Source organism: Falco peregrinus, chromosome W, assembly GCF_023634155.1.
Source record: "Falco peregrinus isolate bFalPer1 chromosome W, bFalPer1.pri, whole genome shotgun sequence".
Classification (NCBI taxonomy): Eukaryota; Metazoa; Chordata; class Aves; order Falconiformes; family Falconidae; genus Falco; species Falco peregrinus.
The window spans coordinates 10463798-10490990 of NC_073743.1; the positions used below are offsets into that span (position 1 = coordinate 10463798).

General features: G+C 40.0%; 1 protein-coding gene across 9 annotated transcripts in view; it reads right to left on the reverse strand.

The window, feature by feature from the left end:
• The window catches only part of LOC129782582 (tyrosine-protein kinase Fer-like), a 222307-nt gene that overhangs the window by 132823 nt on the left and 62291 nt on the right, over nucleotides 1-27193 (reverse strand). For 7 of the 9 annotated variants that reach the window (XR_008745135.1, XM_055792975.1, XM_055792974.1 and 4 more), the window contains 5 exons: nucleotides 22207-22390; nucleotides 19434-19571; nucleotides 17918-18037; nucleotides 11603-11725; nucleotides 5206-5395 (listed from right to left, as the gene is read on the reverse strand). Coding sequence is in view for 8 of the 9 variants with exons in the window: in XM_055792975.1 (XP_055648950.1) it covers nucleotides 5206-5395; nucleotides 11603-11725; nucleotides 17918-18037; nucleotides 19434-19571; nucleotides 22207-22390 (755 nt within the window). In the remaining variant the exon portion in view is untranslated. Of the gene's footprint in view, nucleotides 1-5205; nucleotides 5396-5856; nucleotides 6552-8186; nucleotides 8275-11602; nucleotides 11726-17917; nucleotides 18038-19433; nucleotides 19572-22206; nucleotides 22391-27193 lie in introns of those variants that run through there. The other 2 variants (XM_055792980.1, XM_055792979.1) reach the window with 2 other exon arrangements.

A 27193-nucleotide genomic window follows, 5' to 3' on the forward strand; every position in this document is an offset into this window, starting at 1 on the left:
GAAATATCTCTAGAGAGTTACTCTTTAATATTTGTAGCCAGGCTGTATTATTTGTAACTTTTCCCCACGTTTTATACTTTATAACATTTAATTTGCATGTGCCTTTTGCAGACAGTCACTATCACTGGCAATCCGAAGAACCTGTATATTTGTTGCACAAATAAAACTGCACTGTTAAGTAGCTGGTCGTCGCAGTTTCTCATTGAACACGACCAAACCCTAGAGTGTGGCCGTGCTAGTTCATGAGTACGACTGGACTGGCAGTGCAGACTGCTATTAGCATATCCAGACCTGTGGTAGTTTAATATACATATTAAATGTGACTGGACTGATAGTGGTAAATTGGACATGACTTAGAATTTAAACCTAGCCGCACCTAACCTCCCACCTCAGTGAGGAGAGTTGGAAGGCAGAGGGGGGGTATTTTCTTCTAAATTACTCCATCCCCTTTAATGCAACAGAAAACTGTTTTAGATACAAATACAAAGCAGAGCATCATGCCAGCTACTATGAGGAAAGTTAACTCCATCATAGCCAGAACCAGTACACAATGCAAGGTCAAAGGACCTGCGCAGGAGATCCAGTTTCTGGGAATAAAATGTCAGAATGGACATCAGTACTTCCCTATGGATGTGATCAACAAGATAACAGCCATGTCCCCACCAGTTCATAAAAAAGAAACACAATTTTCCCTAGTCATTGTGGCTTTCTGGAAATAGGCATTCTGGGTTATAGTCAGCTTGTGAGACCTCTTATCAAGGGACCCAAAAGAAAAACTATTTCAACTAGGGCCCTCAATAGATCAAACATGGGATAGCTCAGGCAGTAGCCCTTGAGCTGGTCCAGTAAGGAACAACTGTGATAAACATGTTCTATACAGTAGCCCATGGAGCATGGCCTCACCTAGAGCCTCTGGCAGAAAACACCAGGAGAAACCAGAGATGAACCTCTAGGGTTTTGGTGTAGGACAAGGCCTCAAGGACAAGAGTCCAAGTACTGATAGCCTGATGAATAGAGACTTGTTAGAACTTGTAGGGCACAAGCCCTGGGAGCAAAGGAACAAGCTAACAGCAGACCCCTGAGCCATCACAGTTGAGGAGGCAACCAGACGGACAGAGAAACAAGTAGTCAGATAAGGGAACAGATGGCGCCAATATGTAATTAAGAAAGCCGCGTAGAAAGAAACTCCCTAACCTTGGAATAGAAATTATTGCTAGGTCAAGATAAACTAGTAAGTATCTATTGTTCTAACGGTGTGCCTTAAATATTAACCAATCAGTGTTTTTTACGCTTAAGATTTAACCAATCAGTGTGTAATATGTAGAAGGTAGAAACGTATATATTTGTAAGAAAATCACTAATAAATGGACAACTTGCTTGCATCAAGCTGCGTCCTGTCTCTTCATTCGCTGCAAATTGGTGACCCCGACATGATGCGTTTAAGGATCTAACGTGAAGGGCTCTCGAATCGCCTAACTGAGCGACATGCAGCGAATCCCACAGAACTTTGAATGATCCGCTGAAAGGAAGCAGGAGCCGGCCTGAAATCCCTCCGGAGTTGAGAGGTGAGCTGTGGGAAATCCATAATGGGGAATCAGGCTTCGTCCCCAGAAAGAGACGTATATGGACTCATAAAGGGTCTTCTAGTCAGATCAGGGAGTCCGTGCCTCAGTCTCCTCAAATGGTGACCCCTATGGTGGTGTTCCGAAGCCTTGGAAGAATAAGGACGAAAAAAAGACAGCTCGTGGAAGAGGGCTGCGTTCCGGAGGAGACGTCTTGGCTGAACGATCGTCTTGCTGTCTGGACCAGGCGGACAACCTAAACCCCGAGGATAACACCTGTATTCATCGAGACAGGTGAGCAGCCAAGAAACTTTAGAGACTTTGAAAGAATGAAAGTGTGTACAGACAGCAGCCAATTGTATGATGCTGCCGCGGAGGGGAACTCCGTGTCGGGAATGCATTTAACATCTTGGTGGCAAATTCTGACTACTCTTTGCCAAGTGTGGACTAATTCTACTAACGGTGCTAAACCAGAGGAAGCTGTAAATTCCACCGACAGCGCGACTCTTCTCAAGACACCGTCAGCGATGGCGATTCTGTCCACACCTCCTCTGCCCCCAAAGCTTCTGTCACTGATTGCAGCGACCCTCACAACACAGGACCAAGCACGGGAACAGGACAACTCGGACAATGATTTTATTGACACTGATAAACCTTTTGATCCAGGTCCTATAGATCTGGAAAAGGAGCTAGACCTTTCCCCCATCCCCTTGTCTCTCCTGATGCATCGATTGTATTTTTGGGGAGGGTGAAAGGGGGTCTGAGGGATCGGTGGCAGGAATGCAAGTGGGAAACACTTCAGTGATGGGTTTTGGGAGTCGCTATGGCATGTTCAGTATTTTGTCAGACAAATCAACCTGCAGAGTGGCAGCCTGTGCAATCCGAGGCTGTTAAAGAGTTAAGCAAAGCAGTGCGGGAAGGGAGGATTCATAATACATTTGCTATGTCCCTTCTTGAAGTGATGGCAGAGCCTTATACACTCACACTGCATGATTGGAAGTTATTGCTTTGTATGGTACTAACTGATACAGTCTATGATGTGGTTATCTGATTTTTGTGAGCTATGTGTAGTGGCCTTGATTGAAAACCTTAATCGGGGAATTGCTGTTAACTAGGAGCAGTTGGCTGGAGCAATTAACTGTGCCGATTCTGTGACTCAGGCAAGGTATCCCAGGGACAACTGTTTGCAAATGAATGAGATGGCTATTAAGGCAGTCAGGATGCGAGAGTCTTGCCACAGTCTTGCAGGGTCCTAGAGAGTCACTAACTTTAATACTAACTTTATTGATTGGCTTCAGAATATTTTGCAACAAGTCGAACATCAGGAAGCTCAAGGGTTGCTTTTAAAACAACTAGCTGTGATAATGTCAATGAAAATTGTAAACGGGCAACTTTCACAATCGCAACCCCAACAAGTGTCAAATGATTGTAACGCAGAACTCACAGCAGACTGTAATTCTCAGGCTGAGTTCTGGAATGCAGCATAACACATTTTTGCTTCTCTAATCTCTTCTGTAAGAATAGTACATGCTCTTAACTTGCTTAGTAAATTAGGCTGCTAGCTTGCTAAACAAAGTAATACTACAAATGCTATTTTTTTTCTGGCTTATTAACAGATGTTGATTCTGTCCATCATATGTTGCTACAGAACCGAGTTGCTATTGATTTTTATTATTAGCACAGGGACACAAGTGTGAAGACTTTGATAGGATGTGTTACGTGAATCTGAGTGACCACTGTGAATTAATTTACAAAAGTATACAAAACTCAAAAGCCTTAAAACAAAGATCTGCAACAGAGCCTGGGGCAGGATGCCTTTGGTCTCTTCTCACGGCTGGGAAACTTTGGGCCATGACTCAAAAGTATTACAGGATTTATTATAATTATCTTTAACCACCTTATTGATGTTTGCCTTATGTCTCCCATGGTTTTTTTTTTCTGTATTCAGTGTTTAGTTGATTGTAACTTAAAGCAGGTCATGGTCACCCAGCTACACACACCCTTTGCCTCCTCGCAATTAACAAGCAAAAAAGAGGAGGTTACAGAATGTCTGAAGAGAGATAGGAGAGGAAACTGGAGAATTATTTGACCTAACAAGAGATGAGAGAACAGCTGGGTATTGTGAAGGAGACTAGGAAAGATAAACATGGTTATCTAGTGTTTAATAGGTGTCTGCATGCTTGTAGTGATATATAGCTATGTAACTGCATGAACGATTTCTGCCCTGAGCCTGGTGGAGCATACAGCTGCGGTTTGTGTCCAGGCTCAGATGTAAATAGGGGCTTCTCTGTTATGGTAAAAGTGTTTCTCTTTGCATAAAAAAGAGAAGGAATGAAGGGAATGACCCCGAGGTATGTTCAGAGAAGGCATGCGATGTTTCAAACTTTTTGACTGAACCAGTTCTTCTTTGGTGTGCCCTTCCATCTATGTATAATGTTAATCCAAAAGAAGCTGATATTCTTTACACTTTGAATGTCAATAATTGTCTTTATGTAGATACAAATGTAGTAGGAGGCTATGATGGGAACGTGTCGCAGCGGTTCTTCTCTTATCCAGAGTAACAGCAGGGAAAGCATTAAAGAGTTAAATCACCTTGTTTGGTAGGCAGTTAAGAATGTGAGTCAAAATTGCCACTGCTTTTTGTTGTTGGTTCAAGGACACGGCTGTGAGGATTTTGATGGTATGTGCTGCGTGGATTTTAGGCGCCCCATTGCAGCAACATGTTATCAAAATCTGAGAAAATTTCAGCCTTTTTTGGCATCCATTCATTCAATTGGCAGTATTGTTTGTTTGCTATTGCCTTGGTTGCTGTCATGTTTGCAAGGGCCCTGCAGAACATGGCAAACCTGGTACTAGCTGTTCAAAAACAAAAAGGGGAAATTGTAAAATTGTACGGAACAGAGACAGTGGGTTATTTTAACATTGATAATATGTCTTAGTTGGTTTTTTATTTGTTTTATTACTTATACCTTGTCTTTTACAATGCTTACAAAAATTAATAACTCATTCGATTTCAGGGGTTCTTTTTGTGCAACAGGAAGGGGGAGATGTAGGACAAGGCCTCAAGGACAAGAGTCCAAGTACTGATAGCCTGATGAATAGAGACTTGTTAGAACTTGTAGGGCACAAGCCCTGGGAGCAAAGGAACAAGCTAACAGCAGACCCCTGAGCCATCACAGTTGAGGAGGCAACCAGATGGACAGAGAAACGAGTAGCCAGATAAGGGAACAGATGGCGCCAATATGTAATTAAGAAAGCCACGTAGAAAGAAACTCCCTAACCTTGGAATAAAAATTATTGCTAGGTCAAGATAAACTAGTAAGTATCTATTGTTCTAACGGTGTGCCTTAAATATTAACCAATCAGTGTTTTTTACGCTTAAGATTTAACCAATCAGTGTGTAATATGTAGAAGGTAGAAACGTATATATTTGTAAGAAAATCACTAATAAATGGACAACTTGCTTGCATCAAGCTGCGTCCCGTCTCTTCATTCGCCGCATTTTGGAGCTGGGGTTACTGAGGATCTGAGGTCCACTACACCCTGACTGGCCTCTGACCTCAGGACTAAAGTACAATAGCAAGTATGCATGATACAGAATCATAGAATCATTTAGGCTGGAAAAGACAAATGCAAAGCTTACCATAGAAGTGACTGATCTGGCATCTTCTTCATAATTCACTACAGGTGGTGGCTCTTTCCCATCATTTTCTTGAATTTTTTGTTCCAGTAGTTCTTTCTGGGCTACAAATTTTGCCTCAGAGCATCTTAATTGCTGAACTGTTTGCTTGAGTTCTTCCAGTGCATGCTTCTGGCTCAGCAAGAGTACAATACTGCAGAGAAAAATAACAATTTTAAAACACATGATTTAAAATACATATTTTGCTTCATGAAAGCTATATAGAATAAAGCATTTTTAATACTGGATATCTTTTTCTTTTTTCGCTTTATCCATCCATGTAATGAAGGAAATTATTAACCTTTTATAAGTAAGAATGTGAGAAGTCCTCAGAATTATTTGTTCAAAGGCATGAACACATGAAGCAAATATTAGAAAATTCTCAAAGCTTCAAGACAATGAAAGCAGACACCTACTTATCTATTCCAAAGACAAAAATCATGTTGTAGTAAATACAGAAGGAATTCTTTTCATCCACTTCAGTTGAATTTACAACCATTAGGGTTCCCTGTCCTTTTGGGAAGAAATACACTTTCAGATTACGATTTCCAGTGATGAGGAATCCACTGCAATCCAAATAGCTGTTATAATAATTATCTTCACTATTAAACTCACCTTATATCCAGTATAAATTGGTCTGGCTCTGTGTTAGAGATACCTGTTGTCTCCATCTTCTGGACTGAAAGGTCCTCTACTGCATAAGTATTTCTGGACTGCAGTCAGAACACTCTAACCTTCTTTTTAATCTAAGCAAATTGAACTCCATAAGGGGCTAAAAGAAGTTCTTTCTCGTCTTCTACATGCTTCTATGGCTTTTTGCTGACACACACACATGTTTTTCAACATCTATCAGAACTGGACCCTATATTCTATTAGCAGTCTCACCTATATCACAGTCTTCTGATATAGTATTTCACAATTTATAGATTTAGAGATGTCAAGATAATTTTCAGATTTCCCTCATTAACTCTAACACCTTCCCAAAGACAGACTAACAGCCACTCTCAATCCCTATAAGCTTTCTTTTTTGTGTGTATAAGTTTACATTTGGAAACTTCAGAGTAAGAAGATTGAAATAGTTAAAGCTGAAAACCATTCGGTAAATATGTGGACCTTGCAACTAGTGCTTCAGCACTTGTAGATAACAGACTGACTAACCAGGACACTGTCTGCATGTGTAGATACAGAACGAATAGCTAAGTTGTAAGCAAGAATTGTGTTGTCTACAAAATGTACTACCCGGGAAGAGAACCAGTACAATCTGGCTCTGCGGTTGCTGATGTGGACTACTCAGCATTTTTGTGCCAAAGGGAAAAGTACATCTTGAAGAAGACTGTGAGCCTTCCTCTCAGAGATCCTGGCTCATGACCACAAGGTGTCAATGCGCCTGGGCCAGAGGAAGGAGAGATAATGAGTTCCTGGAACTAATTGTAATAACCCCACCTTTTCTTGGGAATCTAATGAATATGTATGCTTCTGTGTAATAAGTATCTGCTTACTTAACCCCTCGGTGTGCAAGTTAGGAGGAGCGATCCCCCTTGCACCTGGCACTGCAATAAACATACCTGCTTTATAACTCTCCTTGAGTTATAGAGTTTGATTCTGCATGTCAAGATTTAGTTATATTTCATGCCCACTAGCCAGTTTTTAGTCTATTTACTGATTCTTCTTTCTTTGAGAGACTTCATATCTACATTCTTACACTGACAAACTTCAAACTGTTACCCTATAAATAGTGCTTTGTAGAAGACCCGAGATTTTCTTTTCTAAAACAACACTAGTAGCACAGCCTATTGAAGGCTCTATCAGCTTTAAATACTTCAAGGACATGATAGTGCTTAAAACAGGGGGGGAGGACAAGGACGGGGGACATGACACACACAACCCTGCAAGTGGCCTCACAACAGCCATGTTAAAAGACTATACCAATCCCCTATGCTGCAATCATCAAAATTTCCACATTTGTTGCATGCAAATAGAGAGCCATTTGAAAAGATTCTGCACATAGGGGAAAAAACCCAACCCAAAACAAACAAACAAAAAAACCAACAACCACAAAAGCCCTAGAGTCCTCAGTCCTCCAAGAAATTAAGTTTAACCTGGGAAACTTTCTAGACCTGTGTCAATAAAAGGAAAAAGTCCTCCTTACACTGAGAGTATCAAGCATAAATTCACTCCTAGCAGCATGAATCTTCAGGAATAAGGAAATATTGAAAAACTAATTTCTTCACTAAGAAAGAACAGAGATTAATTAAATTAAGATGGCCATAAGACAAACTTTCACATAAAAATATGGAAGAACACTCACATTCAACTCCAAGAGATGTTCCAAAACAGACATAATCAAACAGTAGTGAAGGACAAGCAGACTACTTAGAGCATATACAAGTATCTAGAGGACACTTTCATATTACCCCCAAGAACTGCCAAAACCAAAGATGAACAGAAGCTAACACAGAGAACCATCCACCATCCATGGTGCAATATAGACAACCTTAAAAGCACTCAACTGGAACCTAGAGATATGTAGTCTAGAAAGAGGCGCAGAGTTCTCATGGTTTGAAAAGACAGATGAAGCAGGTTGAGAGACCAGAACTACCAAGAATGAGGACAGTGTAGAGAAAAATAATAGTATTCTGTCACTCTACGCCTTGAGAATAACCTCTGGAAGACAAACCCTCCTGCCAGTCCTCCAATTCTTAGGGGGAAAAAAAGGAAATTTAGAAGTTATCCCTGACAACAACCCACTCCTGAGCAGAAATTAAAGTATTTCTCTTTGCCCTAACAACAAACAAATCTGGCTCATGTAATTCCTCTCTTACGAATGATGTTGGTTGTTCTACTCATGAACAAGATTCACACAGCTCTGCTGACACTGTCCACAAAAGATCTGGAAAATCCAGAAAAAACAATTCAAATGTCAACCTCATCAACAATTCCATACATCCACATCTTCAGTCCTCTCTTAACAAAGCAGAGGAGACCTGATTCAACCTTGTTTGTTGATGCAGCAAGAAGTTGCTCTGTCATAACCTGTAAATGTAAACACTGAACGTGAAATAGACATATTCTGAACGCACTACAGGCCAAATATCATGGATATCAATAGACTGTTTCTTCACAAAGTGATCCTGAGTCAGATGATTATTCAAGTAGGTTCCAAAATAATAAGGGAACACTCTGTCATAAAATTCTTGTTAGCAGGAAAAGATTAAAAGTCATATCCCTAAAAACGTGCATTGTACTAAGTCACAAAAAAAAAATAATATCTGATAATCAGCAGAATGATCATTCATGGGGAAAGGATCAGTATGATGTATGAAGACACAACTGGAGGTCCTGGAAGTGAAGTTTGGCATGAGACTGCAGAAGTTTAAAAGTATCACACAAAGAAGTGAACAATCTCTACTCAAAATAATGTTCTATCATCTGGTCTTCATTATGAGAGAGAAAAAAGAAAAAAGATCTCCCTGTGAAAATTATGGCCTTTCACTATCAGCAAGACTTTGGTGAATACACCACATCAGCTAAAATGAAAACACCCCAAACTCTGAATGGTTACAGCTCATCATGATCCAGAGATAATAAGATGGATCCTGCAAGTTACAAGACATGAACTGTTCTCTTTCCTGAACTGTGGCAAGATGTGCACCAGGTAATCTGCTGAAAAGTATCTGAAACACTAAATATTTTCATTTTGCCAAAACAGAACATTCCCTGTTCCATCTATGCATGAAGAAGTAGCCCCTATAAAACTCTTTAGCTGTGGCTTCCATCAAGTCAAACTTTATGGTCCTTGAGGCTAACAAGAGCTCACAGAGTAAGATCTTGTGTGAAGAGTCCTTGTGAGACTGGATCAGGGCAACAGATTGGAAAGTGGTATTGGGTTTATATGGCAAGGTTTTGGTAGCTGGGAGGCTGCAGGTGTGACCTCTGTGAGAAGACCAACATGAGGCACCAAAAAACACTGTGGTGGTTTGACCCCATCCATCTGTCAAACACCCACTCTGCCTCTCTCCCACTCTACTCTCCTGCTATGGGATGGAGAGAAAACAGAAGGAAGGTGAGAAGACCCATGAATCTAGATAATGATAGTTTAATAGGGAATGCAAAAGCTGCATGCACCAGCAAAGCAAAAAGAGGAATTCATCCGCTACTTCCCATTGGCAGGTCTGGAATACAGGGCCTCAACACACGTAATGGTTGCTTGGGAAGACAAACGTCATAACCACAAATGTCTCCCCTTTCTCATCCTTTCTCTTAGCTTTTATTGCTGAGCAGATGTCATATGGTATGGAATATCCTTTTGGTCAGTTTATTTCAGCTGTCCTGGCTATGTCCCCTCCCAACCTCTTGCCCACCCCCACTCATCTGGGCTTTGGTGGGGGGAGGGGGGAGAAAGCCTTGATGCTGTGCAAGCACTGTTCAGCAATAGCCAAAACATTGGTCTGTTATGAACACTGTTCTAACCACTAATGCAAAACACAGCACCATATGGGCTGCTATGAGGAAAGTTAACTCCATCCCAGTCAGATCTAGTACACACTGCAAAGTCACTCAACAGCTCAGAACTGGAGATGCTGAGGTTGTGTCAGAAAGAAGCGAGCTGAAGTCCAAACTGGTTCCAGTGAAGAGACAGAAAACAATTTTGCAGACTTGACCTTCATTTTGCCCAGATAAAGCAGAACCAGGGAATATTTCCTCAGCACTGAAGGGCTAACCTCAGCATCTTGCGTGAGACTCAACAATAACAGACTTTAAAACTCTTGAATTTGGTGGTTACCTCCTCTCTTTCATGAGAGAAACTTGCATTAAAGCTCTTTGAAGGTGCCAAACTCTCAGTCAAGCAGTCTGACTTGACCAGCTCATCCACCAGCAGGATGACCACTGGCTCAAGAGGCAAGCTTTCATTCATTGCTCAACTGCCCTTGCCTTTGACCTTGCTTTGCAATGCTGAGGCTGTTGCTATATCATGTGACAGCAGTCAAGAATATGCAACAGTTGATTGAGACCTTCTAGGGTCCATAAGTACTTGTATAAGAAGAGCTAAACTATCAAAAATGTCCTGGTCATTCTTCAGTTAAAAATGAAAATGAAGTCTGTTGGTGGAAGACATAACCAATGCCAAAACAGAATGGGTGATTTCAGGGAAGCTTATGTCTTACACCTAGAAATCTAAGCCAGATCCCATGCTTTTTAAAAAGACTCACAGATACAGCTGGAGTCTACACTGAGATCATCTCCTCAAAAATACAAACATCTGCTACAGGATCAAAGGAGCCTACCTACAGCAGGAAAGGCAGAGACAAAAAAACACTTTCAGAGAGATATAATGGACAAGACAATACTGAAGAAACATTCCTAAGGGAAAAGAAGCATGAGGGAAAAACAAAGTCATAATGCTTAAAACCCCACAAAACTCATCTATTACAAAGTGTTTATCCCTTAAGCTATATACAGCAAAGAAGGTAGGTCAAGAATTGAAAAATGGGAAAATATACATACTGTGAGTATGTGTAGACTATCAAAGAAAGAACAGGAAACCATCAAATCAGAACAATTATATATATAAAGTTTCATATATGAATAAAATACTGCTCAGTGTATCAAGTTACAAGATGCCTTCAATGGAGAGCTTAGAAGTCTTTTTCAATTAAGACAATTATCTGAGGACTTGCATTCCATTTCATTGGTATTGCAAACCAATATTTATGACCAAGTTAGTAAGATTCTGATCAATCACAAAAATTGGAAAAACATCACTACAGACAGAAGTTATTTATCTGTTGTTATAACTTCAGACTGTGATGTGAAACTTAATCAAAGTTAGAAAAAAGACCAATAATCTTGATCAAAATTTATTATTTATAATAAATGTTTATTTGTGGCACTGTAAAACACCAATTAATCCCTCACTTTCATTATTTACTAGTCAGTATTACAGGGCATTGGTTCTACATTATTACATAAGAAAGTTTGCATATCTTGCATATGGCTCTGAAAAGTCTTTCATAAAATCATATCTATACAATTAACTGTCAGATAGACAATCTGAATTGATTCCTTTTTTCCATCAAGTTGAAGTTACACTGCTAACCAAAGGTCCATTTCTTGAGCCATTCCAATAGTATGACAATTAAACCAAATTAAAGGAGCTGCTCAGTTCTCTAATTAATTAGGATCTGGAGCAGGGAAGGTTTATTTAAGACATGGGAAACTAACTTTTTGTTGTCATTGATAATAATAATTTCTTACTAAAGAAAAACAATGTTAGTGCAGATTATTTCATATTTAAGTCTTAGGAACTGCATTACAGACAAATTTATCTCAAATTATATTTTGATATTTTAGTTGTACTTACTCTGATGTTTTTTCACAAGTCTTAGAGGACTCTTCTAATTTTTTCTCTAGTTCCAGCACAAGTTTCTCTTTGCTCAAAAGTGTCTGCTGTGTCTGAATCAATTCTTCTATTACTGTTTTTAACCTGTAATACATACATTTCAGAAATCTATTGTATGCATACGCACATGGAACATATTTGGAAACATTCAAATATTTTTCCTAAAGATGAAAATGATCATTAGTCTTCAAAATATGTTATTTGCTGGTCATTGGCCTTTTTTCTGGCTGTACCTTTATATTATATTATTAATCTATGTTATAGAATCCATACTAGATTGTGGATACATACAAACATACAGAATTATCTGCTCCCTGAATCTGCCAGAATGCATGACGCATTATGTGGATTAATTCTTTCCTAATATATTGCTGTAGTGGGTTTGTGTGGTAAGGTTTTGGTAGTGGGGGGGCTACTGGGGTGACTTCTGTGAGAAGTTGCTAGAAGCTTCCCCTATGTTTGATAGGGCCAATGCCAGCCAGCTCCAAGACAGACCCGCTGCTGGCCAAGGTCAAACCAATCAGCAACAGTAGGTAGCGCCTCTGTGATAAAATATTTAAGGGGGGGAAATCTGTGCAATACAAAATTGCAACTGGAGAGAGGAGTGAGAATATGTGAGAGAAACAACTCTGCAGACACTAAGGCCAGTAAAGAGGGAGGGGGAGGAGGTGCTCCATGCATCAGAGCAGAGATTCCCCTACAGCCCATGGAGGACCCCACACTGGGACAGGTGGATGCCTGAAGGAGGCTGTGATCCATGGGAAGCATGGCTAAAGCAGGTTTGCTGGTAGGACTTGTGAACCCGTGGAGAAAAGAGCCCATGCTGAAACAGGTTTTCTGGCAGAACTTATGACCCCAGAGGGGACCTATGCTTGAGCAGTCCATTCCTGAAGGACTGCACCCTGTGGAAGGGACCCATGCTGGAGCAGTTCATGAAGAACTACAGCCTGTGAGAAGGACTCATGTTGGAGAAGTTTGTGGAGAACTGTCTCCCATGGGAGGGACCTCACACTGGAGCAGGGGAAAGTGTAAGGAGGAAGGAGTGGCAGAAATGATGTGTGATGAACTGACCGCAACCCCCATTCCCTGTTCCTCTGTGCCACGCAAGGAGAGGAAGTAGAGAAATCAGGAGTGAAGTTGAGCCCAGGAAGAAGGGAGAGGTGGGCAGAAGGTGTTTTTAAGTTTTGATTTTTTAGTTCTCATTATCCTACTCTGATTTGAATGGTAATAAATTAAACTAATTTCCCCAAGTTGTGTCTGTTTTTTCCATTACAGTAATTGCTGAGTGATCTCCCTGTTCTTATCTCGATCTATGAGCCTTTCATTATATTTTCTCTCCCCTGTACGGTTCAGGAGGGGAGTGATAGAGCAGCTTTGGTGGGCACCTAGCATCCAGCCAGGGCCAAACCACCAGAATTGCTAATTCATGAGAATTTATATGAAAAATGAAACCCTTCAGACTGTTGAAGTATGTTAGATAAATATGTACAATCAGTAGTTGTGATGTATTAATCTCTAGAAATAATAAAACCAGAATCAGTAGGTTTTGCTTTGCAAGTTAAAACAATACTTTTTAGTATAAGAGTGATCTGTATATTCTTCTCTATATGACTAACTTTTATAAATCTACAAAATTTTTGGTAATGGTAAGTCCAAAATAAAGGTAAAATTTCTACAAGAATACTCAACATTAACTGAGAAACTATTATTACACATTAAAACCATTATTGACACTTTTCAATTATACTGGCAAACACTCCAATACCAAAAAAAGTCAACAAATGTAAAATGAGACTTTAAGATATAATTGTCAGTCAGCTCTACACAAAGCAGACATAAGGCTCACATAACAAAAAATATGCTTTGACTTCAAATTAAGCTAGGAGAATAATTAAAAAAATATCCTTTCCTTCTTGGCACTTATCTATCCATTTTCAAGTATCTTACTCTGCTTCCCCTGTATTTTCAAGCACAATTTCAATAAAAGATATTATAGTAAAAAGTTGGACAAAGGTAAAATACATATAGTACTTGATACTTATATACTTATATAGTACTTGATCTTTAAGGTCCCTTCCAACCCAAACCATTCTATGATTCTATGACAGGGGTCCTCAAACTTTTTAACCAGGGGGCCGGGGCGCGGATGAAGTGGCAGGAGGTCATCTGCGGCTGCTTGGTTTCCCCCCCAACCCCCAGTGGGGGGGGGGGGGTTTCTGTAAATACCGGGAGCCGGATTGAGGACCCTGGGGGGCCATATCCGACCCGCGGGCCGTAGTTTGAGGACCCCTGTTCTATGATTTATCAGGAGACACTACATCTCTCTAATTACTTTAAAAAGTTCCCTAATAAACTCTTGACTTTTAACTACCTCTTTCTGTCAAATCTTTTTTATTCATAAACAGAAACTTACCTGAAAGCGTAAAACTGAGCCAGTTTTGTCATAACTTGTCCCTAGAATATATTTTATTAAAGCCTTCAATAATGCACATAAAATTGTCATTCTCATATACTCAAAAAAATTATTGGTTTGACCAAAAATTCTTGATTCTGAATTAACATATAACTTCTAATCCATTCAATGTCTGGGAAATAAGCCCAGTATATGTATTAGATTTATGATAATTGCTAGATGCTGGAAGTAGTTTTCCACTGCAGAAACATAACGATGCAGTATTTTGAAGATCCAAGACCATGATCTCAGCTCTAAAGGTCAATGGTCAAATTCCTATTGTTTCAGAACATACAGAATGGATCTTTAAAAAGCTATCATCTATCAAGAAAGGATGTAATACACCTTATTTGAGAACATCTAGTCAATGCAGAATAAGTTGATGCAAGCATGCTATATTTTTCTAGTAGTTTTAAAGCAAGATTCTAGTAAAAGCTATCTAAAAAGCAGTTGACAAGGTATATCAAGCAAAAGTGTTTAAAGAAAACTAAGCAGTCATAAGAAGAAAGATTCTTGCTTGTATTAAAAACAATTAAAAAAAGAAGAAAGAGGATAATAATAAAGAGTCAGTTTTTACAGTGCCAGGAGATAACTAGTAGAGATCCACAAAAATCTGCACTGCTTAATATGTTTATAACAACTGAGATGAAACAACAATTTAAAAAGTGACCAAGAATGTTGACAGTACAATGTTATCTGAGGTAGTAAAGAAGGGGCTGAATGTGAATAATGCAAAAGGATTTGTCTGAATCTTATGAGAATCAGTAACTGGACTGCCATTTGGAAAATTAATCTCAATGTATATTAAAATAAACAAATATACAAGGGGGAAAAAATCCAAAACTTTATACAGTTAATGGCTGACCATTACCACTAAGAAATGAGAATCTTGGGGTTACAACAGACATTTCCATTAAAATACTGACTTGATACTCAACAGTGGTCAGAAAAATCAAAGAGAAGGATTGTCTCGTTTTTTAAAAAAATTAAGCAGAATAAGAACATAGGAAACCTTGATATGCCTCTCTCTAATCTATGTATCTGGATTACCTGTGCAATTCTGATCATTTATCTCAAAACCAGTACAGTAACCTTGAAAAAAAAATCAAAGATAGATAACAAGCTTAATAAAACATAAGAAGTTTTGGGAAAGGAAGGACTAAAGCTAAAGACTGTTTGCTTTGAAAAGAAAGATGACAGTGCAGGAGTATGATAAAAATTTACAATATCATGAATGGGGTGGAAAGCAGTACATTGTTCCTATTGTCTTCCAAAACAGGAGCTTAGAGTCATAAAATGAAACTAGGAAGTAACAGGTCCACATAATGTTAAATTGATCTTTGGAATTTCTTGACCGGTGGACAATAGATACTTATACATATTGAAACTGACTGGACAAATTCATGAAGAAAAATACATCTAAGGCTATTACAAACAAATATTACTTCTGGCTCAAAAAAATTCTAATCTGCAAATTATGGGAGGCTGAGAGAACATTCTGGGGAATGCACACACATCCTGTTCTTGTTATCTTGCCAAGACTTTCCCTTTGGGCTAATGTCAGAGATAAGAAAGTTGGCTATGTCAGTCTTTGGTCTGACCTAATATAGTCAGACATTTGCTCAGAGGCCCCAATATACTCCATACCAGAAAGTAGGCATGCAGCAACACTTCAAAGAACTATTTGATACCTGTTCCAAAAATAAAATCACAGCATAAAATTTCTCTCTCAAATGTATCAAAGAATTTAAAGTGCATGACTAAAAGCTTTGTAACAGGACTCACTGGAAGTTGTATTAAAAAATTATATTTATGAAAATATTAAGATACTTATTTACAAACACAAATTTCAACAAGATCATTTGCTAAAAATGCAGTGTTTAAGCTGCTTTGCTTAGACATGCTGATGGCTTACTTCTAAACACTGGGATATGGAAGACAAGCAAAAAAAGAAATTATTTCTGTTTTTGAGCTGTGGAAGGTAGAATCTTATAAAAATTGTAAGAAAGACCTTTCAAAAGAGAGTTTTAGTATATATTTTTTCCTTGTAACTATGCTGAAGTACAGCTAGCTGGACAACAAATACATAGTTCAAGCAGGAATAATCTCAATTTAGTAATGATGAAGAATATATCATAGAATCATAGAATGGTTTGGGTTGGAAGGGACCTTAAAGATCATCTAATTCCAACCCCCTTCCATGGGCAGGGACACCTTCCACTAGACCAGGTTGCTCAAAGTCCCATCCAACCTGGCCTTAAACACTTCCAGGGATGGGGCATCCACAACTTCTCTGGGCAACCTCTTCCAGTGCCTCACTTCAAAGTAAACAATTTCTTCATAATATCTAATCTAAATCTACTCTCTCTCAGTTTAAAACCATTCCCCCTTGCCCTATCACTATATGCCCTTCTAAGAAGTCCCTCTCCAGCTTTCTTGCAGGCCCCCTTTAGGTACTGGAAGGCCACTATAAAGTCTCCCCGGAGCCTTCTCTTCAGGCTGAACAACCCCAACTCTCTCAGCCTGTCATCATAGGAGAGGTGCTCCAGCCCCCTGATCATTTTCGTGGCCCTCCTCTGGACTCATTCCAATAAGTCCATGTCCTTCTTATGTTGGGGGCTCCAAAGCTGAACACAGTACTCCAGGTGGGGTCTCATGAGAGCAGAATAGAGGGGTAGGATCACCTCCCTCAACCTGCTGGCCGCACTTCTTTTGATGCAACCCAGGATTCGGTTGGCTTTCTGAGCTGCAAGCACATTGTTGGGCCATGCTGAGCTTTTCTTCCCCCAACACCCCCAAGTCCTTCTCCTCAGGGCTGCTCTCAATCCATTCTCTGCCCAGCCTGTATTTATAGTTGGGGTTGTCCCAACCCAGGTGCAGGACCTTTCACTTGGCCTTGTTAAATTTCATGACGTTCTCATGGGCCCACCTCTCAAGCCTGTCAAGGTCCCTCTGGACAGCATCCCTTCCCTCAAGCGTGTTGACTGCACCTCTCAGCTTGGTGTCATTGGCAAACTTGCTGAGGGTGCACTCAATCTACATTAGATCTCTGTTAGTACAGCTACATTGATGTTAGTAAATTAATACATATTAAAGGTTATAACAGTGAATAAGAATTTTCTTTGGAAAACAAAACACAACACCTACAAAACAGGTAAAACAAATGCATTTATGAACAGGTTTAGATTGGATATTAGGAAAATTTTCCTCACTGAATGGGTGGCCAAGTACTGGAACAGGCTGCCCAGGGCGGTTGTGGAATCACCATCCCTGGAGATGTTTAAAAAACATGTAGGGTGCTTAGGGACATGGTTTAGTGGTGGACTTGGCAGTCCTGGGTTAATGGTTGGACTTGATGATCTTAAAGGTCTTTTCCAACCTAAATGTTTCTATGATTCTATAATTCTATGATTTCCTGGTTGGCAATTTGCATAACTGACTACATCACTATACTCAGTAGCTTCATAAACAGATTTCACTATTTTTTCTATAATACTGAATGTGGAAGCACCTTTGAGAAAATCATTAAGTTCACAGGGAGAATTCATGTTGAATTTGGGGCACTGTAAAAATTAACTAGTGAGGAGGAGAGACTAGATTGAAAGATCAGGCAAGTGCTGCTTTTTTAATTTGGGGGGATTTGGGGGAGAGTATTTTGTGCAAAGGAACAATAAAAAGTGCAATGGGCAAAAGTCTATAGCTTAAAAACATTATTGCAGAAACTGGACCTTAAAAGTCAGGACACAGCTATGCAATGAGATGATAGAGCCTAGACATCGTGTATGACAATTTCTGAAGGATTAAAATTTTTAAAGAAAACTTACGTGACTTGTAAACTTTCTGCTGTTAGATTATTCCACATGATCTCATTAGCTTGAAGGTTTTCATTTTCTTCTAGTAAAGACGTATCAAACTCTATTGCTTGTTCAACAACTTCTGATGACCTAATTTAGCAAATAAAAGTTATATTTGCAAAATTAACATGTATCTTTAAATCATAAAGAAAATTGGTGTTTTGAATTATTAATAACTAGAATATAGTTAAAATTACATATAAGATAAAGCAAAAACAACAATAGGATACATATTCTTTTTACGTTAAATAAAGGACACAGTCTTAATTCTTTGAATTAATATCACAACATAATCAAGGTTTTAAGGGGGTATCTATTATATATATATAATATATATATAAAAGGGGGTATAGATCCACTGATATAAATATATATAGCTGATCCAGCTATAAATCTGCACATGACAGTTATCAATCTGCACATTAATAACAAAGGATAATACAAGAAGTCTTAGGACTATCCACTTATGTACCAATATGCAATATCAGTTCAATAAACAGCAAATAAAGTTTATTTTTTAAATTAAAAACTTTCTTGCATTACCTGCATATTTTGTTGTTTCAGTCACTACTTTGCAATAACTGCAGTGTATACAGGGGTACCTAGAGTTCACTTTAAACTATTTAGAATATAGGCAATGAGAGAAATATAACCGAGAAACTTAACTTAGCCCAGGATACAAAATACACACTAAATTAGCTCACACTGAATCTGGGTTATCATGTGTCCAAAGAAGAGCAACAAAGCAGGTGAAGGGTCTAGAGAACAAGTCTTATGAGGAGCAGTTGAGGGAACTGGGGTTGTTTAGTCTGGAGAAAAGGAGGCTCAGGGGAGACCTTATTGCTCTCTACAACTACCTGAAAGGAGGCTGTAGTGAGGTGAGTGTCAGTCTCCTTTCCCAAGTAACAAGTGATAGGATGAGGGGAAACAGCCTCAAGTTGTGCCAGCAGAGGTTTAGGTTGGATATTGTGAAAAATTTCTTCACTGAAGAGGTTGTCAAGCATTGGAACAGGCTGCCCAGGGAGGTGGCTGAGTCACCATCCCTGGAGGTATTTAAAAAACGCATAGATGTGGTGCTTAGGGACATGGTTTAGTGGTGGACCTGGCAGTGTTAGGTTAATGGTTGGACTTGATGATCTCAAAGGTCTTTTCCAACCAAAATGATTCTATGATTCTATGTATAGTCTGCTGCTAGTACCAATATTATGGCTCTTCATATGTGATAATAGTAATTGGAATTCTGTTTTTCTGGAGACAGCCAAAGAGATGGGTGGTTGAAGAAACAGGTTAAAAACCTGACATTCAGGCAACTGTCTGTGCATGCAAGTGGATTAGCTTTTCAAGTAGGACAATACTTTACAAATAACAATTTAAAAGAAACCAAACAAAAAAATACAACTCTGATCACTTTAGAAGTGTTGTAGTTTAATACAAATTTTTCTTCCAGAAGAAACATGAACATGTACACCAAGATGAAAACTTATACCTATGTGTATCTATGAAGTCATTATACTCAGAGTTAGGGTCTATCTGTTCAACAGAAGTCTGGATCTCTTTATGGACATTCGCAATCTCTTCAGTTACAAGACTGGTGATCTGGCTATATTCATCCAAGATTCCTTTTCTAGAGAGAAAAAAAACTATAGTGTATAACATGGTATTGAAGGCATATAACGATGATGCTTCAAGCTTTCAGTTTTCTGCTATGACAAACTCTTGTTTCAACTGGCTAAAAAGGGAGGAAAAAAAAGACCACATATTACTCAAAAAAATAACAGATCAATTGTGACCTCTTCTTTACAGATTGGCTATGAGTAGAGAAGTCTCCAAGACCATGCTCCTTTATACTAATTACAGTGCATCTACATATAGTGTAGTTAAATTAAAGCTGTAGAGATTACAGGGAAAAGGAATATATATAGCTCATTGATGACACCCTGCTTTATGACCAGAAAACTTATGCTAGTTATTATTTATACAGAAGCTTTTCACAATCTCCTGACTGACAAAATAAGTATATTCTGACATATGGTAAAAAGATTAAAAAAAAATAGTCAGTGTGCATTTCCTTTAAGACCTGGCTTTCTCCATTACCTTAAGTGTTCTCTTTCATATCTTGATTTTATTATTTGGTCATTAGGACAAAAATAAGCATAAGTCACAAGTTCACATATATTTACAAGAAGAAAAAAAATCAAACAAAAAATTGACGTGAAAAAGTACAAGCCATCTAGTCTAATGACCTGCCCGCAACAGTGGGCAAAAGCAAGTGATTAGGGAATGGTAAAAGAAAATAATATGTGATATTTTACCACTACATTTAATAGCATACAGTGATATTTCCCCAAAACACCTTCCTAGTCTTCAAGTTTTAGCTTTCCATAAATAGCCCTTCATAATAATTTCCTATTTCATTTTTATTTTTGACAGGTTTTTCAGTTTCTGAAGCATGGTGAGTATTTTTTTTTAATACTGATGAATTTTGACCATCCCAGAGGAATGTGCAGGAAAAAAAAGTATCAGCAGATTTTTCCTGGATGATAAGATCTCAAGTTATGTTTATTTTATAAAAAATATTATCAGCTTGTATTCCTTCAGTACTTTTTCTAAGAAGAAAACAAACAACAGAATTCATTAATGTCAACTACAGCAATGTCAGATCTAAAAGAAATGGAATCTATGTTAATTATTTAAAAAAAATAATTAGTGATGTTAATATACACTTCAAGTTTACCAAACTAATTGATTTGCAAAACCAAGATTATTAACAAAGTATATGTCACACAGATAGCTACACCAACCCCACACTTGAAATCACCATCTCCTTTTGTAGAATTAAGCCCAAAGATATTAGACAACAGTAATTTTCCAATAGATTCAGATATCACTGAAAATGTTTATTTAGTGACAAGAATATTTTTACAGGTTTTTATTTCAAAGATGACAAAGAAAATTGGGTTCAATGGATTTTTTTTCAATGATGAAACTCTTCAGTGAATTATCATAATTCACAGTTATGAAAAATCACATTAATTACAGCACACAAATTGAACTGAAGTCTCTTGCTGTGATTTTACATACAAAATTAAGATTAAAAGGACTGTGCAGAGACTACTATAGAGGTCTATTTCATTTACATAACTGTACCAGAATCAAAGGGAGCAATGAAACTTCATGAGGCTGTTAATATCGCCTGTATCACCTAAGCATATAAAGCATGAAACCCTCAACTCTCCTTCACTTCCTATGTGCTGAAGTCAAGATGAATGTAGACTTTGGAAAAGGTAAGAAAATGAGAGATAGAAGAGTGTCTCCCATCTAAATGAACAATACTTACAAAAAGAGGTAACTTGTTTTTCTTTTAGAGTAAGTGATTTACAAGCAATATTTTTTAATTGCAGCCCTCAGAATGTCTTAGAGAAAGATCTACAGAACAGTCTCCCAAACCAACTCATATTCTTAAGGAAAGTCAAAGACACAGCATGGTGGTTACAAATCAGAAAAGATAGCTTAGAGTCCTCATTGACAGTTCTCTGAGATCAATTTGCACATCTTCATCAGTGATGTGGGGAATGATATTTCAGAAAAAAGTAATTGTATTTTTAAGGCTGGATTCCATACAATGAAATTAGGTTTATATGATCCTGCTATTTGCACACAAATAAGTAACCATGCACCTGCCTGGCCCTCATCCCAAATGACTTTCAAGATTGTTGGCCATTTTAAACCAAATTGGTTCCCGGCAGAATTTCACAAAAATAAGGCTACAGGAGAGGCAACTAACTTTAGAATAGAATAGAATAGAATAGAATAGAATAGAATAGAATAGAATAGAATAGAATAGAATAATTTCAGTTGGAAGGGACCTACAACAATCATCTAGTCCAACTGCCTTACCAATTCAGGGCTGAACAAGTTAAAGCATGTTAATTTGCCATAGTATTCCAGCTGAAGCTAAGGATAAAGCATGAGGTTAACTATAAACACTGAAGTTAATCTCTAAGATTTTAAAAGTTTTATGAGAAGACAGTCTCTCACTAAAATGCTTAAGTAACCCCTTAAAATTACTATCTGCATTTATTTGAACAGACTTCTCCATGCACAATTGTTGTCAACAGAAAGAAGAAAACAGCTTTTTCATTATCCTCGATATACAAATAATTGATGAAGATTTATTATTTTCTAATAATACTATAAATTAATTAGGATATTATACATAACATGTGGAAATGAGAAAAATATAAGAAAATACAGCTTACAGGGCTTTAATCATTTCTTCTTCCATCTTCTGTAGTGAATCAAGTAACAGAGGAAGTGTAGTGTCATAATATTGGTGCTGATGTAACTGTGCTCCTTTCAGTGCCAATACATATTGATTATGCAATATATGAAGTTTCATAGTGGCTTTATCACACCGATCTTTGGCTTTCACAGTCTCCTTTCCTGAGAATAAAGAAAAAAAGAAAATGCTTATGGTGATTTCAATGTATACAAACATCAATACTTGTGGTTGACATAAATCTAATAGATTCATGATAAGTTTGCACTTTATTCCACAATAAGTTTAAACAATTTCTCTGAAGAAGCTAAAATTTTACAGTTCTCAGGTCACTAGTAAGACCAAATGTCTTAGTGTTCCTATTCAAGACTAAGAAAAAAACGCTGCACTTTCTCTGAGCACAAATGTGAGAATACTTGAACTGAAAGTATATGAAAAGCATCATCTGCATAAGTATAAAAATAATATAAATACAAAGAATTAAATAAACCCCATTTAAACACATGACTATCACAAATGCTAATCTTTTATCTGTCTCAGAGTAAATAAACATTTTTTTAATTAAGAAAATAAGAAATGTCCTACTAGGTCAGACCCCTGATCCATTTAGACCAGTACTCTATCTCCAATAGCGATAGTGGGAACTGCTTTTAGGGAAACCATGTGTATTGGGGTTTACATGGCAACGTTTTGGTAGTGGAGGGGCTGCAGGGGTGGCTTCTGTGAGAAGCTGCCAGAAGCTTCCCCCATGTCCAACAGATGCAGTGCCAGGTGGCTCCAGGACAGACCCACTGCTGGCCAAAGCTGAGCCAATCAGCAATGGTGATAGTGCCTCTGTGATAACATATTTAAAAAGGGAGGAGGGGAGAAGGAACTGCTGCACAACTGCAGCTGGGAGACACAGCAGTGAGAATATATGAGAGAAACAACTCTGCAGACACTAAGGTCAGTGAAGAAGGAGGGGGAGGAGGCACTCCGGACACCAGAGCAGAGATTCCCCTGCAACCTGTGGTGAAGTCCATGATGGAGCAGATATCCACCTGCAGCCTGTGGTGGACTCCACACCGAAGTAGCTGGACACACCCAAAGGAGAGAACCCACACTGGTGTAGTCCATTCCTGAAGGACCACACTCCATGGAAAGAAACCATGCTGGAGCGGTCTGTGAAGAGCTGCAGCCAGTGGGAAAGACCCACACTGGAGAAGTTCATGGAGGACTGTCTCCCATGAGTAGGACCTCATGCTGGAGCAGGGAAAGAGAGCAAGGAGGAAGGAGCAGCAGAGACAATGTGTGATGAACTGATCAGAACCTCCATTTCCTGTTCCTTCTGTGCTGCTTGAAGGGAAGAGTTAGGGAAGCCGGGAGTCAAGCCAGGGAAGAAGGGGGAGGGGGGGAGGTATTTTAAGGTTAGTTTTTATTTCTCATTGCCCTACTCTGACTTTTGATTGGTGGGCAGGTGTACGGCAGCAGGCAGGTGCAGGGCAGCATGGTGACCATCTGGCAAAATGCAGTGTCCCCTACTTCTGAGCTTCTAGCACCTGGTAGAACCAATGCAGCCTGTCATAGTTTAACCCCAGATGGCAACCAAGTACCACACAGACACATCCTCACTCCCCCTTACCCAGAGGGATGGGGAGGAGAATCAGAAACGAATGTAAAACTCGAGGGTTGAGATAAGAACAGTTTAATAGGTAAAGCAAAAGCCGCGCATGCAAGCAAAGCAAGGAATTCATTCACCCCTTCCCATGGGCAGGCAGGCGTTCAGCCATCCCCAGGAAAGCAGGGCTCCATCACCTGTAACGGTTACTTGGGAAGACAAATGCCATAATGCCAAATGTCCCCCCCTTCCTTCTTCTTCCCCCAGTTTATATACTCAGCATGATGTCATATGGTATGGAATATCCCTTCGGCTAGTTTGGGTCAGCTGTCCTGGCTGTGTCCTCTCCCAATTTCTTGTGCCCCTCCAGCCCTCTTGCTGGCAGGGCCCAAGAAACTGAAAGGTCCTTGACTTAGTATAAACATTACCCAGCAACAATTAAAAACCTCAGTGCGTTATCAACATTGTTCTTACATCAGAGCCAAAACACAGCACTGCCCCAGCTACTAAGAAGAAAATTAACTCTATTCCAGCTGAAACCAGGACACAGCCACACAGAGAGAGCTCCTGTTCAAGCATGCAACCACCCAGGTTTCCGGCTGTGGGATGTGTGAAGGGATATTCCTAGAGGTGGAAAGTGATTGTAAGCAACACTGTGGGAGATGTGACCAAACTGATGAGCTACTCTGCTTGGTGGCTGAGCTGCGGGAGGAGGTGAGCAGACTGAGGAGTATTCGATACTCTGATAGGGAGATTGACCAATGGAGACATACTCTGACACCTATGATGCATAGGAGAAAACTCAGCATGACCACTGTGGAGGCAGGTCCTGGATCTGCTTTGTGCCAGGAGGAAAGCAGTGTCACAAGGGATAAGGAGGGGTGGAAGAGTGTTACAGTAGAGAGCAGTAAGAGAAACCCCTCCTTACCCTCTAAGCTACCCTCTGAGATAACTTTACTGAACAGGTACAAGGCCCTGGGTATAGCAGATGAAGTACATAATGAGAAAGAGGAGGAACCTGAGCAAGCAGTCTTGCCAAGATCAGAGAGACACCAACCCCTCACAACAAAACCCACAGTAAGACCAGCACCAAGAAGAAACAACAGTGAGTTATGGTCATTGGTGATTCCCTCCTGTGCAGAACAGAAGCAGCTGTTTGCAGACCAGACCCTCTTTCAAGGAAGCTTGCTGCCTCCCTGGGGCCCGAATTAGGGATGTCACCACAAGACTGAAGAGCCTAGTTCAACATTCAGACTACTACCCATTCCTGCTCTTTCACGTGGATACAAATGATGTCACAACAAAACGTCTGAGGTTAATCAAAACAGACTTCAGAGACCTGGGAAGAATAGTAAAAAATTCAGGAGCACAGGCAGTATTTTCCTCAGTCCTCCCAGTAATAGGGGGAGACCTCAGCAGAAACCCACAAGCCCAGTATATCAATACCCGACTCCAATAATGGTGCCTGCACCAAAAGTTTGGGGTTTTAAACCATGCAAGAGTATTCAAGAGACAAGGTATGCTGGGGCCTGATGGGATCCACTTGTCACAATGGGGAATATGAGTCAGGGTGTAAGTTGGCAGGGCTGAGTGAGAGAGCTTTAAACTAGAAATGATGGGGGAAGGGGATACCAACAGGATTATACTAGGTAAGGCAAGGTATAATAGGTTTGCGTAGCAAGGTTTTGGTAGTGAAGAGGGCTACAGGGGTGATTTCTGTGAGAAGCTGCTAGAAGCTTCCCCTGTGTACAATAGAGCCAATGCAAGCTGCCTCCAAGATGAACCCACTGCTGGCCAAGGCCAAGCCAATCAGCAACAGTGGTAACACCTCTGTGATAACATATTTAAGAAGGGGGGAGGGGAAAGAAAACTGAGCAACTGCAGCTGGAGAGAGGAGTGAGAAAATGTGAAACAACTCTGCAGACACTGAGGTCAGTGAAGAAGGAGGGGGAGGAGGTGCTCCAGGCACCAGAGTAGAGATTCCCCTGCAGCCCATGGTAAAGACATTAGTGAGGCATGCTGTTCCCCTGCAGCTCGTGGAGGTCCATGGTGGAGGATATCCACCAGCAGCCTGTGGAGGACCCCACACCGAAGCAGGTGAATGTGCCCAAAAGGAGAGAGCCTGCGCTGGAGCAGGACTTATGGACCTGTGGAGAGAGGAGCCCACACTAGAGCAGATTTGCTGGCAGGACTTGTGAACCTGTGGTGGACCTATGCTGGAGCAGTCTGTTCCTGAAGGACTGCATCCCATGGAAGGGACTCACGCTAGAGCAGTTCATGAAGAGCTGTAGCCTGTAGGAAGGACTCACGTTGGAGAAGCTCATGGAGAACTGTCTCCTGTGGGAGTGACCTCATGCTGTAGCAGGGGAAGAGAGTGAAGAGTACTCCCCCTGATGAGGAAGGAGCAGCAGAGACAACATGTGATGAACTGACCACAACTCCCATTCCCCATCCGGATGTGCCGCTAGGGGGGAGGAGGTAGAGAACTCTGGAGTAAAGTTAAGCCTGGGAAGAAGGGAGGGGCAGGGGAAAGAAAGTGCAAATTCATGCATGTGGGTCAGGGCAATCCCAAGCACATATACAGGCTGGGAAGAGAATGGATTGAGAGCAGCCCTGAGGAGAAGGACTTGGGGGTGTTGGGGGAAGAAAAGATCAACATGACTTGGCAATGTGTGCTTGCAGCTCAGAAAGCCAACCAAATCCTGGGCTGCATCAAAAGAAGTGCGGCCAGCAGGTTGAGGGAGATGATTCTTCCCCTCTGTTCTGCTCTCATGAGGCCCACCTGGAGTACTGTGTTCAGCTTTGGAGCCCCCAACATAAGAAGGACATGGACTTATTGGAATGAGTCCAGAGGAGGGCCACGAAAATGATCAGGGGGCTGGAGCACCTCTCCTATGATGACAGGCTGAGAGAGCTGGAGTTGTTCAGCCTGAAGAAGACTCTGGGGAGACTTTATAGTGGCCTTCCAGTACTTAAAGGTGGCTTATAAGAAAGATAGGGACAGACTTTAGTAGGGTATATAGTGATAGGACAAGGGGTAATAATTTTAAACTAAAAGAGGGTAGATTTAGATTAGGAAGAAATTCTTTACTGTGAGGGTGGTAAGGCACTGGAAGAGGTTGCCCAGAGAAGTTGTGGATGCCCCATCCCTGAAAGTGTTCAAGGCCAGGTTGGATATGACTTTGAGCTACCTGTTCTAGTGGAAGGTGTCCCTGCCTATGGCAGGGGGGTTGGAATTAGATGATCTTTAAGGTCTCTTCCAACTCAAGCCATTCTATGATTCTATGAAGGTGTTTTTAAGATTCGGTCTTATTTCTCATTATCCTACTCTGATTTGCTTGGTAAAAAATTAAATTTCCCCAAGTTGAGT